At 24.3% G+C, this 17,397-nt stretch overlaps 1 protein-coding gene across 1 annotated transcript; it reads right to left on the bottom strand.

The window, feature by feature from the left end:
• Positions 1-639: 639 nt before the first annotated feature.
• Positions 640-16,990, bottom strand: LOC135128519 (protein phosphatase 1 regulatory subunit 7-like). The gene is made up of 11 exons (XM_064055379.1): positions 16,902-16,990; positions 16,739-16,836; positions 16,418-16,555; positions 14,889-14,981; positions 13,955-14,029; positions 13,128-13,169; positions 10,135-10,239; positions 9,425-9,511; positions 8,032-8,130; positions 7,612-7,676; positions 640-727 (listed from the first exon to the last, which is right to left on the bottom strand). Exons 1-11 carry the CDS (start codon positions 16,957-16,959, stop codon positions 640-642), a joined length of 948 nt encoding a protein of 315 aa, XP_063911449.1. The 5' UTR covers positions 16,960-16,990.
• Positions 16,991-17,397: the final 407 nt, after the last annotated feature.

The following is a 17,397-nucleotide window of genomic DNA, read 5'->3' as shown; positions in this document are numbered from 1 at the left end:
ATATTGCTGGTTCGTTGACCTATGGAACAAAAGTAGCTTACCTTCTCTCGTGAGGTATACTAGTGGTTGCCCTCCGGACGCTAATCCTCAGTGAAAGGCAAGGGACGGGTTGATGACACTTGAACCAATTTACTATTGGAGACTAGTCCGGTTAACTACTAAGTTGAATGCATGCTCCTGCTTGCAGCGTCACTAACCGCTTGCAAAGACCTTTGTTCAGAAAGGTGTATGCATTGAGTAACCATGAGGCACTAGCTCTAACCACGGAGCCGCGGGACTTAAACAAAAGTTTGTACTTTGTTGGTAGCGTAGTCCCTAGTTCGTAAGAGTCCCACTGAGTGTTATTAGCATATATTAACTAGTACTTGATGCAAGGAAATTGGTTGAGTTGAGGCTCGATCCAAGAGTACTTGTTACTATAGGATATAGACTAGCATATAGCTAGGAGTACTGAAATAAGATAGTGTCTTTAGCTAGTATATAATAGGAATGCCCGCGGCAAGTCCAACCTTTACTTGGCTGTGACTGCAGCAGGTAAGACCTTAGTTGTTTGATAGTTTAACACTTTGGCAACTGCATAGGTTGGCGATCTTAGTGGAATCGTTAGGCGCATTTCCTTTGATTGTTGGGTCTAACCTTTTAATCCTTCTCCTTGTTCTGTACACTCTTTATATCAGTAAGGAGTAGCCGCCAACTGCTGTCCCCAGGTGCTTGTTCGTAAAAGCGGCTGAAAAAGATCAGTCCTATATATAAAATTCGCGCAAGCGATCTGACTTAGTCCTCAAGGGCTACGGATGATTTAGATCTACGTCGCCCGTAAGGTTGTCTTCCTCAGATGGATGGCTTTTTTCGATGTAGATTCATCTTGACTTAGGTCATGTCGCCTTCTACTATCCGATGCTGTTATCAATGACTATCCCTCAAGCCCTCTGCTTAGGCGGATAATGTACATTAACCTAAGACCAACATGGCTAGCTCCCGATTCGAGACTTGGACTTATTGTTTAACTATTTACCAACCTAGAATCGTGATTATGGTACCCTCCTTAGCTAAGCTCTGGATTTAGGGTGAACTAGCACTGAGGAGAGGCGCAGGTTGCTATAGCTAACTAGCTGGGGTTTCAGTTATATTAGAGAAGCACGTGTCGAAAGACACTCTTAAAATTGACAAAAAGCCAGACGTTTGTAAAGTATAAAGGCAGGTGAAATCTTCCCTGTATTCGCGAACGCAAATTTTAGCTAACGTAAGGTTACAGAGAAGTTCGTAGCGAGCGGATGGCTTTATAGTAAAAACATAACAATAACACACAAACTATTTACTTGTTATTACTTCGCCTTGAGTATTAGGGTTGCCTTCCAGAGACGCACCTTATGTGAAAATCGGTGGAAAAGCTGCTATTAGTTACTGTACTATATAAACAGTTAATGAGCACAGCTAAGTTAATAGACTAAGATTCTGTGCTGTTAATACCAAAGACGAACACACACAGGATAACTAGAATATTAATGAGTGATACTTTACTATAGCTTATTCCTTTGTATCCGAAGGATGCATGTTTAATCTTACCTTATTGGTTAAGCGTATAGCATATTACTTATACTGGTATGATATTATCTTACTTGTCTGGCGGCCCTGGTATAGCGTACTGCTTTGTCTTGGCTACGATACATGCTATTGATACTATTGTATTAGTACTACGTAGAAGCTATAGTACTATATATAATAACCCTGCCGCTTCCAATCAAATTTTAATTAATAAAATAAAATAAAATAAATAAAATTATATAGGTAATAACACTAAATAAAAATAAATTATTAAAAAATTGACTTTTTCAAAATAGTGTGTTTACGATATATATTTAAGCACGCGATTGACGCGTATATAGAAGAGAAGGAGCTGTTAATTTCCTCTTTAGTGCGAGCTTGTGTCGCACCCTTTCTAGTGTTGTAATCACAGAAAGTAAGTCCTTTGTGGCTGTATAGTCAGACACATTGGCTGCTGTGTAGGTCGGCTACTTAGCGGGTAGACTAGGTCGGACGATTTGTTCTGCCTCTGGCTATGGGCTCTAACCTTTTGACCCTTCGTACTAGATTGTACGCTCTTTGCCGGAGCAGGGGTTGCTTTCTGTCCCTAGACTGTCATCGTATAGCGACCAAAAAAGATTGATCCTATCTATGCGCGGTTGCTGCGTTTGTTATTCCCGGCGTCTCATGGTACGTGTTTGACATAGAATTAAAACAATGGGGTGCCATCCAAAGATGGATTAGTATGAGGGTGTACACTTAATAAGATATTTGTGGTGTCTAGCAACCCTCTATGATGGTTGGGTCCTGTAAGCTTAGACGAAAAGATAGTACTCGGACCTTGCAGGAATGCTCATCAAACAATCTTTACGAATATGGTTGCCTTGCTTTGTTGATACAGGTAGAGGTCTGCATACTACTTTAGAGGGACGTAGGCTTATTACTACGTGTGGAAACACATGCTCTTAAAATTGGTAAAAACAACGTAGCAAATAGGTTCATTTAGGCAGGTTCTAGCTTACCTGTAGCAGATAAACTATTACTATTACCTCTAACTTGTTTATACTTAATTAGTTTTGGTTAGTTAACCAGATCAAGTACTAGCTTCGACTTATGAGTTTAGCATAATATAGCAAGGCTGCTAACCTATTGGGTGAAAATACTTTATTATCCAACGCGATGTATACTACGGTTGCCGTCCGGAGATAATCCTTTGTGAAAGTCGATGGATACGAGCTGTGGAAACCTCTAGGTTTATTATAAAACCTTTTGACGGAAACAGCTAAGTGACATCCGTGCTACTACTTATAAGTCACTAACTGCGGGCGAAGGCTTTTGTTTAGAAAGGCGTATGTAATGAGTAACACAATAGCACTAGCCCTCATCCAAAGGCTGCGGTCTGGTCAAATGATTAACTTGTTTGACTATAGATTAGATTTTAGAGCTTTTTCATACTTTGATGATCTTCAGATTGTCTCTTGTATAGTATTGGCACTTATTTTAGTCTTGGCTCGCTTCGGGCTGGGAGTACTCTCTGCTTGGGTTACTCTTCGGTTGCGTCTAGCTCCGCCGCTTTTTGATAGTGCTAGTAACTATAGTAGACTCGTTCTATTATGGTACTGGCACTGTTATTAAATAGTACTATCACCTAATATATACATTAGGTATAGTGCGGCGAGCCCGTCATGAGAGTTGTAGTAGGAAGGCCACTGATATCACGATCAATGCGTTTTTTCTAATATTTAGAGGAAAGAAGCGTCTTCCATCGGGCATAAATAAAGAAACTCATCAAAATTTTTGCAATCTTAAATAGCCTTCTCTGGTAACGGTCATGTGTTCATTAATATTTATTAATTGTAAAAAAACTTTTTTCACCTAAAATTATCTTTTAATGCTGTTTAAGGCACTGAACCTTCGTTTACGAAAAACCATCGTATTTATGCTTTCTTCAAATAGCTACCTATATTTTTCTATCAAACAAACCTCTTATTCAAGCCTTGAAGGTTTGCCGACTCTTATTAAACTTAACATTTCTTGAAAAGGGGCGCCCTTCTTCGCGATGAAGACCGAGCTTCTCTACAGAGACTGGCATATGATTGGAACAAAGTTAGAAACGATTTACAAATAGTGCGTTGTTCCGCTTTTTCCAATTTTTTCAAACAAATGTCACAATCTTAACAAAATAACATTGATCTAACATATTTTGAAGGAGCACTTCATTTCAGGCAACTTTTTATAGAACTTTCTCTATTAAGAAAAAAGTCTTTTTCCGATTGTACCTTACCTAAGAGAAAAGTTTAAAGCAAACATTACCCCCTTTCGGGCTTCTCAGTAGGTTACAACCTTTTCACATTGAGGGCTTCGTCTAGAAATGTTACGAAAAAATATTTTTTTGGGTGCAAATATACTTACTCAAATTCCGAAAAAAAGAAAGCAGTAGTAGTTTCTTAACATTGACTTCATCGGAGGACCTTCTCTTGACGCAACTAAATATTTTTCTTCCCGGAGACATTATATCCCCTTTAGCAACATTTGGTTCCTCTTTAGAAAAATTAAAATTTTATAGACGCACATTTTATCTCGATGTTTGCATTTCTTTCTTTGCTAGCTCACTTAAAGAGTGCGGTTAGAACCTCAGGTTTATGCTAAATTTATTATAGTGGATTATAATTTAAACTAGAAGTTACCATAATGAAATTATACCTCCAAAGATTGGATACATTTGTTTATTTACTAAAAATAATTCATTAAAAATTATAACATTTTTTAATTAGAAAATGTTCAATGGTTGACGGAAAAGTATTACATTATGAACAAGTCTATAAAAATGAGAAACATGCAATTGTAGAAAACAACTATACCAAAAACAATTTAAATACTGGACTACAGGTCATATTTTTTTTGGTGAGTCAACCTAATAGAAGATAGTGAACAAGCAATAGTAAATCTCAATATATGTTCAGCTTGTTTTCCCTTTCTGTTCCCTCGCGTATGTTATTTTATTAAAATCCTTGGTAACACTTTTTTAAAATCCTCTGATTTCTGCAATTTATCCTTAACTAACCTATATACAGTGCACGCTTGGATGGTTACGAGTATTAAAAGGAAAACATGAACGCAATAACGCAATATATAGCAGATGCTGAAACACGATATAATGACCTTTAAGGTTTCTTGGGAACGAGACGCTTATTGGAGGCTTGCAGGAAGTAAGTCGTTCGTTGTTTTATATATACCAAATCAGATATATTGAAGAATAAAATATCTCACCACTTTAAATAATGAAACATTCGTAGTGAGTATGGCAAGATGGTTTTAAAAAGAAAATTATAGTGTACCGTAAAAATAGAGCAAGTCATACTATCTAAAGGCATGCGAAATATTTAATGAGCAAAAGACGGTCACAAAGAAATAAATTTTAATGCGATGTTGAGGCACGTTCAGAGCCTGCTACAAAATTAGATTTTTCTACAAAAGTTTTTGTGTGACTTGTTACCAACACAGCAAGTCTGATAAAGTGTATCAGTCGCCACACATCTACAGATGTTACATCTAAAAGATGTTTTTTTTTTAAAATAATTTTTTTTTAACTTATTAATCAAATACTAGATGTAAAAGTATTTTTTTTTTGGTTATCTCATATGCCATTCCAAATGTTTTTATTTTTTAATACAATAAAAAAACTTAACCAGGAAGAGCTAAGGAAGCTTTTACAAAATATACAAAAAAACTATTATTTACGAGCTAATGAATTGCATAACCACCCGTTCTCTTATTATTAAAGTTTTTAAAACCCTATTTCTAAAATATTGCGTTGTCTAGTCTTTTAACCACCCGTTCGTTTACATTTTAAACTAAGCCTCATGGACTGTATGCGTTAGTACACTTCTAAGCTTGAAGTTGTTTTGTTGTATAAGGGACATAGTTCCGATTTCTAGATTTCTACCATTCATAGATGTGTTAGTATTAATTTTAAAGGCTGAAAACATATACACTATAGCATATTTTTGAGTAGAGGCAGAGGAGAGGATGAAAGTAATACTAAACTTCCATATAAAAAATCCTAACTGCTTAGCCCCCAGTTTGCGCCACTTTTATTTTTGCGTATTTATTGATTGTTTGGTGTGGAACATGATTTTATGCGCAAGCTAAATTGCTATGGGTATTTATACTGTAATAAAGTTAGTTAAATAACTTTACAAAAAGCATTACTTTATAGCTAATTTTATCTTATCAATTTCAGTACATAATCAAGTCTCCATACTTTTAGCTCAGCAGTTTATAAAAAGAGTCTTTTAGGAGACTTCCGCTAGAACCATGAGTGCTTACAAGGTACTGTCCTGTATTTTAAAGGGGCTTGTTCTCAGCTACGTTAGCGGCCCCTTTATTTTTCTTATTTATGTAAACTAAAAATTTCTATACTCAATTTGATATAAAAGCATCCTAATAGATTTTTAATACAAGAGAAAGTTTACATGGGTCAATTTTTGGGTGGGCCTAAGTAGTTTGGGAGTTACCCGCCCGAGTGCACGTTAATTCCCTATACTAAAATAGCTCCTACTCCATGCTTTTTTTACATTTCCTGTTAGGCTTTTTACTGCAGTGCCATCAAGTTTTTCAAAACTCTTTACTGTAAACAATAGTTTTACTTAATCAACTAATGATCGGTCATGTAAATCTATACATTGAGAAATCGGTTGACGCATAATTCAAAGTGGAGGTCAAGACTTAGGTGAGAAGGAGGCTTTTACTTTAACCTTGGACTGGTAAAGAACTAAGAATCCAAATTTTTTAAATAAGGCACGTAGTCTAACAGACTGAAAAATCCACGCTGCTGTTGTATGTACCTACTCATCTACCCATAATATTCGTCTCATCTCTATTTTACTTGATATACATAATGATTACGAAAACCTGAAATGAACTACAAATAACCAAATTTTTTAGCAAAACTTAAGCAGCTCTAATTTTACAGGGCATCTGCACAAATTATTATTACTAATAATGACAAATAACAAACTTTACTGCTCCTCCTTTCAAGATATTAAGATATTCGTTTGACATTAAAGATGCTTTATCAACTAGCATAATCCGGATGTTATAAATAATTACGAACTTTTCTTTTGCTGTAGCGAAGAATAAGAGGGAGATGGCAAGTTATCAGGGTTAACTCGTAACAAGGGCGTGATCAAGAATTTTCGTTTTAATCACATAATTCAAATGAACTTTAGTTCGTAAGTTGATAATTTCTGCAATTGAATGACCATCTTAGATTTCATGTTTGTTATATACTCCATCGCTTTTTTGAACTTCAAATAAATATTTATAAGTACTAACAACAATATATATTTTACCGCTTGATTACTATTTGTTCTCTATAATACCGATTAGGTAAGTGTTATGATCATCCTCACAAGTGATAGTGATAACACAATAAAACGTGAAATAACTTTATTACAGGCGGGACAGCGGTTCACCCGCTAACCCTGAAGAAGAAAGAAATCAAGGAAGTCGTTTTCCTTAAGAAAAACGTATATATAATTTTAGTTATCAATGTCATAATTTAGTAGTGTGCATGCGACTTATTGGTAGCAATTACTATATAATTTGACAAAATATATTAACTCGACACAAAACAAACCAAATTAAGAAATGGCTGATTTAGATAAGAACGGTAAGCAAAACTATTGGTCGAGTAATGTAAATTTTATCAACCCAACAATTTTAGAGCTCATTGGTCAGCTAAAAATGGGTGAACCTCCCTACCCTTCAAAGCCACAGTTTACTATTTACCTTTTATCACGATATAAAATAAGAAATTAAAAATGTACGTCAGGCATTTCTAAAAGTTGCAATAAACTACTTTTAGAAGCACTAATACTTTTATAAAAATAAATTAGTTCCGATTCGTGAATTCTTATATCTATTACGGTATAAAAAAATGTTTCCTAAAATTTATTAAAAAGTTCACAAAAAATTTTTTCTTTTAATATTTATATTACTCTTTTATAGAAACTAAACAAATAAAGAATAAAAATTTACTTTAAATAATTTTATTATGCAATAATATTGAGATTCGTGACGCACAAGGTAGCGTCGATTTGCGTCAAAGATGGAACGTACCTTCGCAGACGTGGCCTATACTGCACATCCTTTTTAGAAATTGTGTATAATAAGAAATATGAATAGAAGTATTACAAAAAAAAATAGTAAGCTAATAGTATATATATATAATTAAAAAAAACGATATACAAAACAATATTAATGTAAATCTTTATTATACAAATAAAAAAGTTAATAAGTATATTATATTATAATAACGATAATTATTTTTAAGGAAAAGATTAATTTGGTTTTCTAATAAACTAAAAAGTAGATATTATAAACTTTTTATCCATAATTCAAACAAGAAACACCGAACAGTATAATAATAATACAAAGACATAAGAATATTATAATAGTAATAATTACAATAATAATAATAATAAATATTAATAATAATAAAACATTCGCAAGCGGATTTCTCTCTAAATAAATTGTCTTTAAACAATTGCAATTTTTAAACTCTTCCAGGTCGTCCCATTGGCTAACATAATTGTCGTTACACTAAATTAATAAGTAATGTAAATTAAAAATTAATCACAACTTTTAATGAATATGAGAAGCAAGAGTTAAACAATAAAAAGGTACAAAAAACAACCAAAAAAGAACAAATTTGAGTCACAGAAATATCCAAAAAAAGTTTATTAGTCAATTTAGAAAATTAATAAAAGTTTACAAAAACTTTTTGTTTATTGGCAAACTTCTGCACTATAATAATTGAAAAAAAGAATTTTATCACTGCTAATAAATAGTGTTTGTGAATAATAAATATTGGTAGGGGTAGTAGTAATTGCGTTATGACTGGAGAAAGACACTGTGAAAGATCGGAAATTTTAATGAAAATTCAAAAACTTTTATTAAAATAATATTATTACTAATAAATTTTCTATATTTATTGAAAAAATAAATTCCACATTTTTATTGAAACGCCTAAAAATTTAACTTTTTTATAAAAAAATATTTTTTAAAAACAAATAAGTTTTAAGACCAAAAAAAATTTTCATTAATAGTAAAACTTCATTAATATTTTAAAGCAATGAAAAATTTATAAATAAACTTTTTTTAGTTTCAAGTTGCTTATCAGAATTATCAAAAATAGTATCAAGAAATCTAATGAAGGTCAAAACTACTATATATTGACTTTATGGAATTTTAAAAAAAAGCAATATTCATTAATTATAATAAAATAATTATCAAACCTTTAACAAGTTTACTTTTATAAGAAACTTTTTTTAAAAAATTTAAGAAATATAAAAGTAATTTTTTAATGGAAGTTTTTAGAATATATTTCTTTAGCTACAAGTTGCTTAAAACAAAACTGTCATGCACTTATTAATATTATTTTTTAAGACGGAAATAGTATTAAGAGAAAGAATGAAAGTCGCACATATAAACTTAAAAACTTTAAAAAAAGGTGGTAAGCAAAAATTTTAGTGAAAAATAAACCTTTTTGTTGCCTTCAGAAAAAATTTAATTTTTACAATTTTAGGCGTTAACTAGCATTTTAATAAAAAATTATAATACTTTTATAATAAACTTTTCGTAGACAGTTTGTATCCTCCACAATGGGCTTTATAAAATTTAATAAATTTAGCATAATGAAATATCTAAAAAGGATTTAGTTGCTTATGCATTGCTGGGGCCGTTCAATAGATAATCAACTCTTTTAATGACAAAATTTTAAACCCAACATATTTTAATAATAATAATAAAGTTTTTGAAAGACTTTAATATCTAATAAAACTTTTATTATTATAAAAATATATAAACAATAATAAAATATTCACAAAAAAGTTACCCAAAACTCTTCTAAATATATAAGATGATGCAAATTTTCAAGGCGGGAAATCTTATTATTGGCTACGTCAAGTACCTTCAAATCCTCCTATTGATTATTATTATTATTCCGTTTGTTTAAATATTTTCTTTCATTAACTATTAATTTTTTCAATAAAACTTTTTCACCTTATATATGAAACTTACAATATAATTTTGCTTTCATTATTATTATTATCATTATTCCGTTTGTTTTTTTAAAGTTCCCTTTATTAATTATTATTTATTTTTTTCAGTAAAACTTTAATATAGTGTTAAGTTCGATATTATAATTATTATTTCTTTTTTTTACTTACTATTATTATTTTAAATAAAACTATTAACTTTTACTTTATTAAAAAAACATACTATAACGTTATACTTAAAAAGCTTATAAGTTTTAATAGTACTTTTAATATTATTATTTCTTTAGTTATTTAATTATATAAAACTTTTAAAGTACTTTTATATTTATAATAATATTTTAATATATTTTTAGTAAAAAAAAAAAATTCCTCAAACGTACAAAGTTTATTATAAATTTTGAATTTATAATAAACTTATTATTATCGTTCATATATTTTTTAAAAAATCTTATATTTATTATTATTTTTATATTTTTCATTATTATTTATAATTAGTGGTAATTTATTTACTTATTACTATTGTTTATATATTTTTTTATTATAGTACGTTAGCCGAAAGGTTCTTAATTTTTTCAATTCTGTTATGGCTTATATAAAGTTCTTCAAGTTCTTTTAAGTTTTCCAAACCTTCAATGTTTGTAATGCGGTTACTCTGAAAATTATATAAAAGAAATAATAAATGTAATAATATGAAATAATAAATATTTTTTTAATATTTGAACAAAAATAAAAACATTAAATAATAATTTTATAAAATTTTAAATTTTTTATTAACAATTTAAAAGTTTTTTAAAAAAAAGTTATTATTAATAGTTAATAAAGCAAATAAATAATTTTACTTTGGAATTCTTTATACATTTTTATAAAATTTATTCTTTTTTATAAATTTTTAAAATATATAAAAATTTATAATAAAAGCCAAAAAATTATTTTATATAAATTAAATTGTTCAAACGTTAAATAAATAATTTTACAAATTTAATATTTTTAAAAAATTTTTATAATTATTAAATATAGCAATTAAATAATTTAAATAAATTTTTTTATACACATTTTAAAAAAAATTAAAATTTATAATAATAAAAGCAAAAAAAAAATTATTATATTTAATTTTATGTTAAAGTTAAATTATTAGATATAAAAACTTTATAAAATTAAATTTTTTATTAATACATTTTTTCTATTAATATTTTTTTCATAAAAAATTGATTTTTAATTTAATAAATAATTATATTTTAGTTTATAAAATTTTCTAAAAACTTTTTTTAAGAATTTACAAATTTAATAAATATTATTAAATATTGAATAAATAATTTAATAAACTCAAATTTTTTTTAATAATTTGAATACTTTTTTAAAAATTATATATTAAAAGTATTATAAAATAAGTAAAATACTATATTTTTTTATTGTTTATTTTTTAAAGCAATAGAAATGATTCTGTTATTGTAAAAATTTATAAAATTTTTATAAAAGATTTTGATAACATAAAAAATAATAAATTTTGAGATAAAATTAAAAACTTTAATAGAAAAAATTTATATAAAATTAATTCTTGTTTAAAAATTTTTTCAAAACACTAAAAATTATTAAATATTGGATAAATAAATTTATAAATTTTTATTATAATAAATAAACTTAGTAAGTTTAATAATTCTTTTTTTTTTTAATGTTTAAAAGGCCTATTAACAATAAAAATAAATATTTATTTAACAAAAAAAATAAAAATTTTATAAAACACTTAAAATTATAAACTTCAAGAGAAAATATTAATATTTATTTCTGTATAATTTAAAATTAGTAAACATTTTGTTAATAAATATAAAAGGTTACAATGAATTTTTTTTAAAAAATTTAAAAACTTTATCGATATAATTAATTTGTAAAGAAAAATTTTTTTATTAAGTACTTAAAAATTATAAACTTTAATATTGAAAAATATATTTTGTTAATTCTTGTAGAAAATTTTTCTATAATAAAAAGTCTTACAAATATATATTTATTTACAGAAGAAAACGGATATTTATTAATACTATTAATAATATCCTATTTGCTACATAATCCTAAGTTGCCTATAAGGCACAAATATATATAAAATTGACTGTTTGCGAAATTTGAAAATAGTTAGATATAAAAATAGTGAAGCAAAAAGCACTGATTTAAGTAATTTTCATTAAATTTTTAGTTTAAATGAAGCGCCGTCAAGGAATTTCTGTATAAGAAAAGGATTCAAAAAAATTAGGTACAAAACTGCATGTTACGCCTAAACGATTTGTTGAGAGTGAATTTACTAAAGTAATAACTTTTTTATAATAAATTTTTGATAAAATAACTTGATTAATATTTAATTTTTATTTTTAACTGAAAAAGTAAAAAAAAGAAATTAATTTTTTTATTTAAGAAATCATAAAAAGTTAGTATATAAAAATATAAATACTAAAAAAATAAGTAATAAAAAAATAAAAATAAAAAATAAAAAACAAAATATAAATAATTAATAAATATACTATGAGCAATTAATGAGCTCTAATAAAAAGTTACAGATAAATGCGCACCCAATCAAAAGTTTAATTTTAAAATTACGTACATTTAACGTGCGAAAGCCAATTTAACAATAATTTGGTAGCTTTTCCAAATGAAGAAGCACAAGCGCAAACAGAACTTCTTGTAGTTTAACCAAAAAAAGAAACCAAAAATTAGACAACCCCATTGGGCGAAAAATTCAAACTGATAGGCACGGATTAATTCCAAATTATCCAGGATATTACTATATAAGGAAAAACGCTGTTTATTAGAGCGTGGTTTTAATTTGCTACAAATTAATAAAGTTTAAGATGGTTTTGTTCAGATTTTGGTACAAGTAAATTAATATTCAGCATATTAATATGCATGCATGTGAGCAGCACACAACCTAAAACTACGCGCTCGCTCGAGAGATAATCTGTTGAATCGACATTTTTTCCTTTTTTAGTAATAACTCAGGCGTTATAGTGAAACCCAAAAAAACTACGCGATAAGAATATTTTGAACTAATAAATAATAAAAATTATTAAACATAAATTTATAACAATTAAAAAATGTTATGATTAAAAGTTTAAAAGTTGTTGTTTTTAATTTTCTTTTTATTACTTTTTTAATAAATAAATTTATTAAATTAAAAATTTTTTATATTTAAAGTTTAAATTTTTTAAAGTTATTAACTTTTTTGATTATATTATTTTTATTATACTATTTTTAGTTATATTTTATCATTTTTATTTATAATAGATATTATTATACTTTACATATTACAAAGATTTTAATTATTACTAAAAATGTAATACAAATAAAAAATTACTAAAAAAAGTAAAATTAAAAAAAAAATTAATTTTTTATAAATCCGAAAGCAAAAAAGTAGTTTCTTTTGTAAAAATTTATATAAATTTAAGCATTTCTTATAATAAATATATATATATATATTTAAAATAAAAATAGTTTTAAAAAATTATATAATTTTTTATTTAGAAATAATAAATGATAATAGTAAAGTGAAAAAAAAACCTGCAAGCTCAAAACTTTCAACTTTTTAAGAGACGAAAGTCCCTAAAAAATGTTGTAATAATAATAATTGCAATAAAAAATGTAGAGAAAGAAAAATAAATATATAAAAAATATCAAAAAATAATAGTAAGTAAAACTTTTTATAATAAAAATAAAAATATATAAAATCCAGTAATAATAAAAGTTATAGAAAGTAAACTTTTCATACCAAAAAAAAAAATTAATCAATAATAATAGAAATAATAAGTAAACTTTTATTAAAAATAAAAAAATATATATTTCAGTAATAATAAAAAAGTAACAAGTAAACTTTTATATCAAAAATAAAAATTTATAATTTTAAAAATAATAATCTAATAAGTAAATTATTTTTATTAATAACAAAAATATATAAAATTCTTCACTAAATAATAATAAGTATTTCATTATAGTAAGAATAATTATAATAATAATAACATGTAAGTTTTCATATTAAAAAATAAATAAAATTCAATAAATAATAAAAATAATAGGTAAACTTTTAATATTAAAAACAAAGTATATAAAAATCAATGAGTAATAATAATGATAAGTAAACTTTTTATATTAAAACAAAAGTATATAAAAGTCAGTAATAATATAAATTATTGATAAATAAACCTTTCATAAATAATAATAACAAGCAAACTTTTTTAGATTCAGAATAAAAAATATATATAGTAATATAAATATTAAGTAAACTTGATATATTTAACATTAAAAAAAATATATAATAATAGTATTAAGTAAACTATATATTTTCAATAAAACATAAAAAAGCAAAAATTAATAATAATAGTAAAATTTACTTCAATTTTGGATATTTTATTTTTTCCGAGAAACAAACTCGTTAAATTTTCAAGACTTTCCAGATTTTCAATTTTCTTATAAAAAAATAATAATAAAATATTATCTTCAAAATATTTATTAATAATAACATAATAACAATATTTTTACATATATAAATTTCTAAATCTTTTATTAAAAATTATAAAAAAAACATAAAAAATCTTCAAAAGTCTTTTTTGGAATAAGAAATAATATTAATAAAACATTCAAAACTTTTATTATAATAAAATTTATAAAAAAAAAAAAAGTAAATAAAATTTTTTCTATAAAATAGGAAACTTCTCATAAAAAATAAAATATTTTTAAAATAATAACTTTTTATAATAAATATTTCAAATATTTATTTCGTTTATGTTAATAATATTATTAATAAAATAATATTTTATATTATTTTTTTAAATAAAAAAGGCAAAATATGTATATATAATAAAATTTATAAAAATATTTTTTATAAACTTCATACAATAAAAAATAGATTTTAAAATAATTTAATATATTATTATTATAACAAAAAACTTTCATTATTATTTTATAACCAACAAATATTTTTTTATAAACAATTTTTAATATAAAAATTTAAAAATAATAGTTTTATTATAAAAAAATATTATTTCGTAAAAAAAATTTCTTTTTATAAAAAAATTTTTAATATAAAAATTATTAAAATAATAATTTTATTATAGATAAAAACAAAACTTTTATTATTATTTTATACTAAAAAATTAATTTTTCATATAAAAATTTTAGATATAAAAAAAATTTTAATTTTTTTTTTGTAATTTTGTTATTTAGTAAAAATATAAATAAATGAAACTTAACGTAAAACAATTAGTTGAATCCCAATTTTAACTTTACTATTTTGAAAAAAAAAAATTAAAATATTATAACGAAAACTTTAATTTTATTCGAGCCGAGTTCAAGAACTTTTAAATTTGTTAGCTTTTCAAGATTTTCAATCTTCGAAATTTTATTGCTTACTAAATAGAGCTGAAGGAGAAATAAATTATTAAAAAAGCAATAATTTATTTATTATTAGAAAAAGTTAAATTTTTTTTATATATAAAAATAATTTATAACAAAGAAATATTAAAAAAAAATAAATCTAAAAGTTTTTTGGTTTTAAATAAAACTTAAGTAAAAATTACATTAATTATTATTAATTTTGAAGATATAAAAAAAATTTAAAACAAACTTTTAGTTGAAAAAACTTTTATAATTAATAATATATACAATTAAAAATAAATAAAAATATAAATTTGTCTGAAATTTTTAAAATAAAAGAAACTTTAATAAAAGTTAATAAACTTAATAATCAGTTAATATAAAATTATTACAATTTTATAAGATAAAAATTTTAAACCAAAAATAAAAAATAATGAATTTAAGAATTTAACTTAAATAATTCAAAAAACTAACAAAATTTAATACTTAATAAAAATTCTTATATAAATAAAATTAAATAACAAATAACAAGTTTTGGTTAATAAATTTAAAACAATAAAATTAAAAAAAAATTACTTAAAAAAATTTATAAAATAATTTTAAAAAAGGGTCCAAATGTTTTGATTAAAAAAAGTTCAAAAATTTATGAAATTTCATAACATAAAAAAAAATTAAAAAATAAATGAGAAAACTTATATAAAAATTTAATTTCAGTTAAAATAATTAAAGTAAAATCAAATAGTTTTTTAAAAAGAAAAAATAAAAGACAACGAAATAATAAATTAAGAAAAATTTTATAAGAAAAATTTTATAATATTTACTTAATACATAATAAAACTTAATTACAATAATTTTATAAATTAGTGTTTTCGTTAAAAATTATAAAAAAAAATTAAAGAAAAATTAAAAAATTATGAAAATTAAATTAAAAAAATTAAAAAAGTTGAAATAATTAAAATTGTTTAATAATAAAAATTTTAAATTTTTTAAAAAAACAAGTTATAAAATTTTTATTATATCTTAAAATATAAAATCTACTTGAGTCAAAGATGATAAGCCGAACATATTTTGTACACTTTGAATAGCATTAAAAGAGAGATCCAATTTCCTAGTTAATACAATTTAATTTATTTAAATTAGTTTAAAAAAAATTATTTTAATTAAAATTAAGTAAATTTTAATTATAAAAAAAATTGCTATAGATTTATAAAAATGTTAATTAAGTAATAAATATATATAATTTTTATAGATTTTTAAAATAAAAACTCAAAATTTTTTTCGTTATAAATTTATAAAAAAACTTAAAATAAATAACAAATTATTGAAATAAAAACAATTGTAATTAAATTTTTAAAAATTTTACGGTAAGAACTCAAAATTTATTTTATTATAATTTTATAATAAAGTTAAAAAAAAATAATCAATTACTGAAACAAAGTTAATTAATTTTTATAAAAATAACAAAAATTTAGTTAAAAAACTAAAGACTCTAAAAATATATGAGAATCCAATCCTTTTATTTCCGTTAAGATATTATCGTAGAGGTCAAGTTCTTTTAGATTTGGGTGATGTTCAAGATTTTCTAAAACTGCAATTCGATTTCTTCGAAGACATAATTTCTTATAAATTTAAAGTAAATATTAAAATAAACTTTTTATAATATTTAATAATATATTATAAGAAAATAAAAAAAATATAAAATCGCAAGAATTATTATTGCCCTTTTTAATTATGATAAATAATATAATTAAATTTATAACTTTCTGTACATAAAAAAAGTATAGAAAAGATTTTTAAAAGACCTCCAACTTTTTCATACTTTCAAAGCCTTCTATCTTTTCCAATTTAGCGTGAGTGAGATCGAGTTCGAGATCTTCGGGATCAATAAAAATTGATTCTTCTATTTAAAAAATAATAATAAAAATGAATCTGCTTTTTAAAATTAAAAAAAAACTACTATCCAACCTTCACTTTCCTTTTCCATTAAGTTTTTTCCTGTTTCATTGATATTTTGAACACTCATTAATTTTTATTATCTTAAAGCAACGGGGAGTATTATTTTTTTTCAATAAAAAGTTTGACGAAAAACTGTAAATGCAAAATATATAAAACCCTCGTAGAAAGTTGGATGTTTTTTTTGTAATTAGTTAATTATTGTACAGATGCTCGGTAAAATCGAGCGCAGACTGCTTAATATTGTTAATGACTTAAATTATTTTGTATAGTTCGTTTCCAGTTTTCGCAATCATCGATATTATATATATATATATGCGAAGAAGTTTACAAAACATTGTGTATACTGGAAGGGCATCACGGGGGAGTTTCGGAAGCGTGTACAATATTTACATAATTAATTTATTAAAAATTCAATATATTTTATTAGAACAAGAACTTATATTAATATCTAACTATCTAGATTTTAGATTAAATAATATATTCAACTTGAAAAAAAACTGCTTTG

Source organism: Zophobas morio, unplaced genomic scaffold (genome assembly GCF_036711695.1).
Source record: "Zophobas morio isolate AGI-343-1 ecotype UQ-CSIRO unplaced genomic scaffold, CSIRO_AGI_Zmor_V1 ptg000013l, whole genome shotgun sequence".
NCBI lineage: Eukaryota > Metazoa > Arthropoda > Insecta > Coleoptera > Tenebrionidae > Zophobas > Zophobas morio.
Note: the sequence above shows the minus strand (reverse complement) of the source record. Positions and strands in the feature narration are given on the sequence as shown.

Bases quoted from the DNA above. Each gene is read 5' to 3' on its own strand.
- LOC135128519 (XM_064055379.1), bottom strand. From the start codon at position 16,959: ATGAGTGTTCAAAATATCAATGAAACAGGAAAAAACTTAATGGAAAAG. The intron at 9,512-10,134 runs GTACTATAATAA...AATAATCAATAG, and splicing joins TTAAGAACCTTTCGGCTAAC to GAGGATTTGAAGGTACTTGA. The intron at 728-7,611 runs GTGCGTCACGAA...GATCTTTTTCAG, and splicing joins ACGCAAATCGACGCTACCTT to CCGCTTTTACGAACAAGCAC.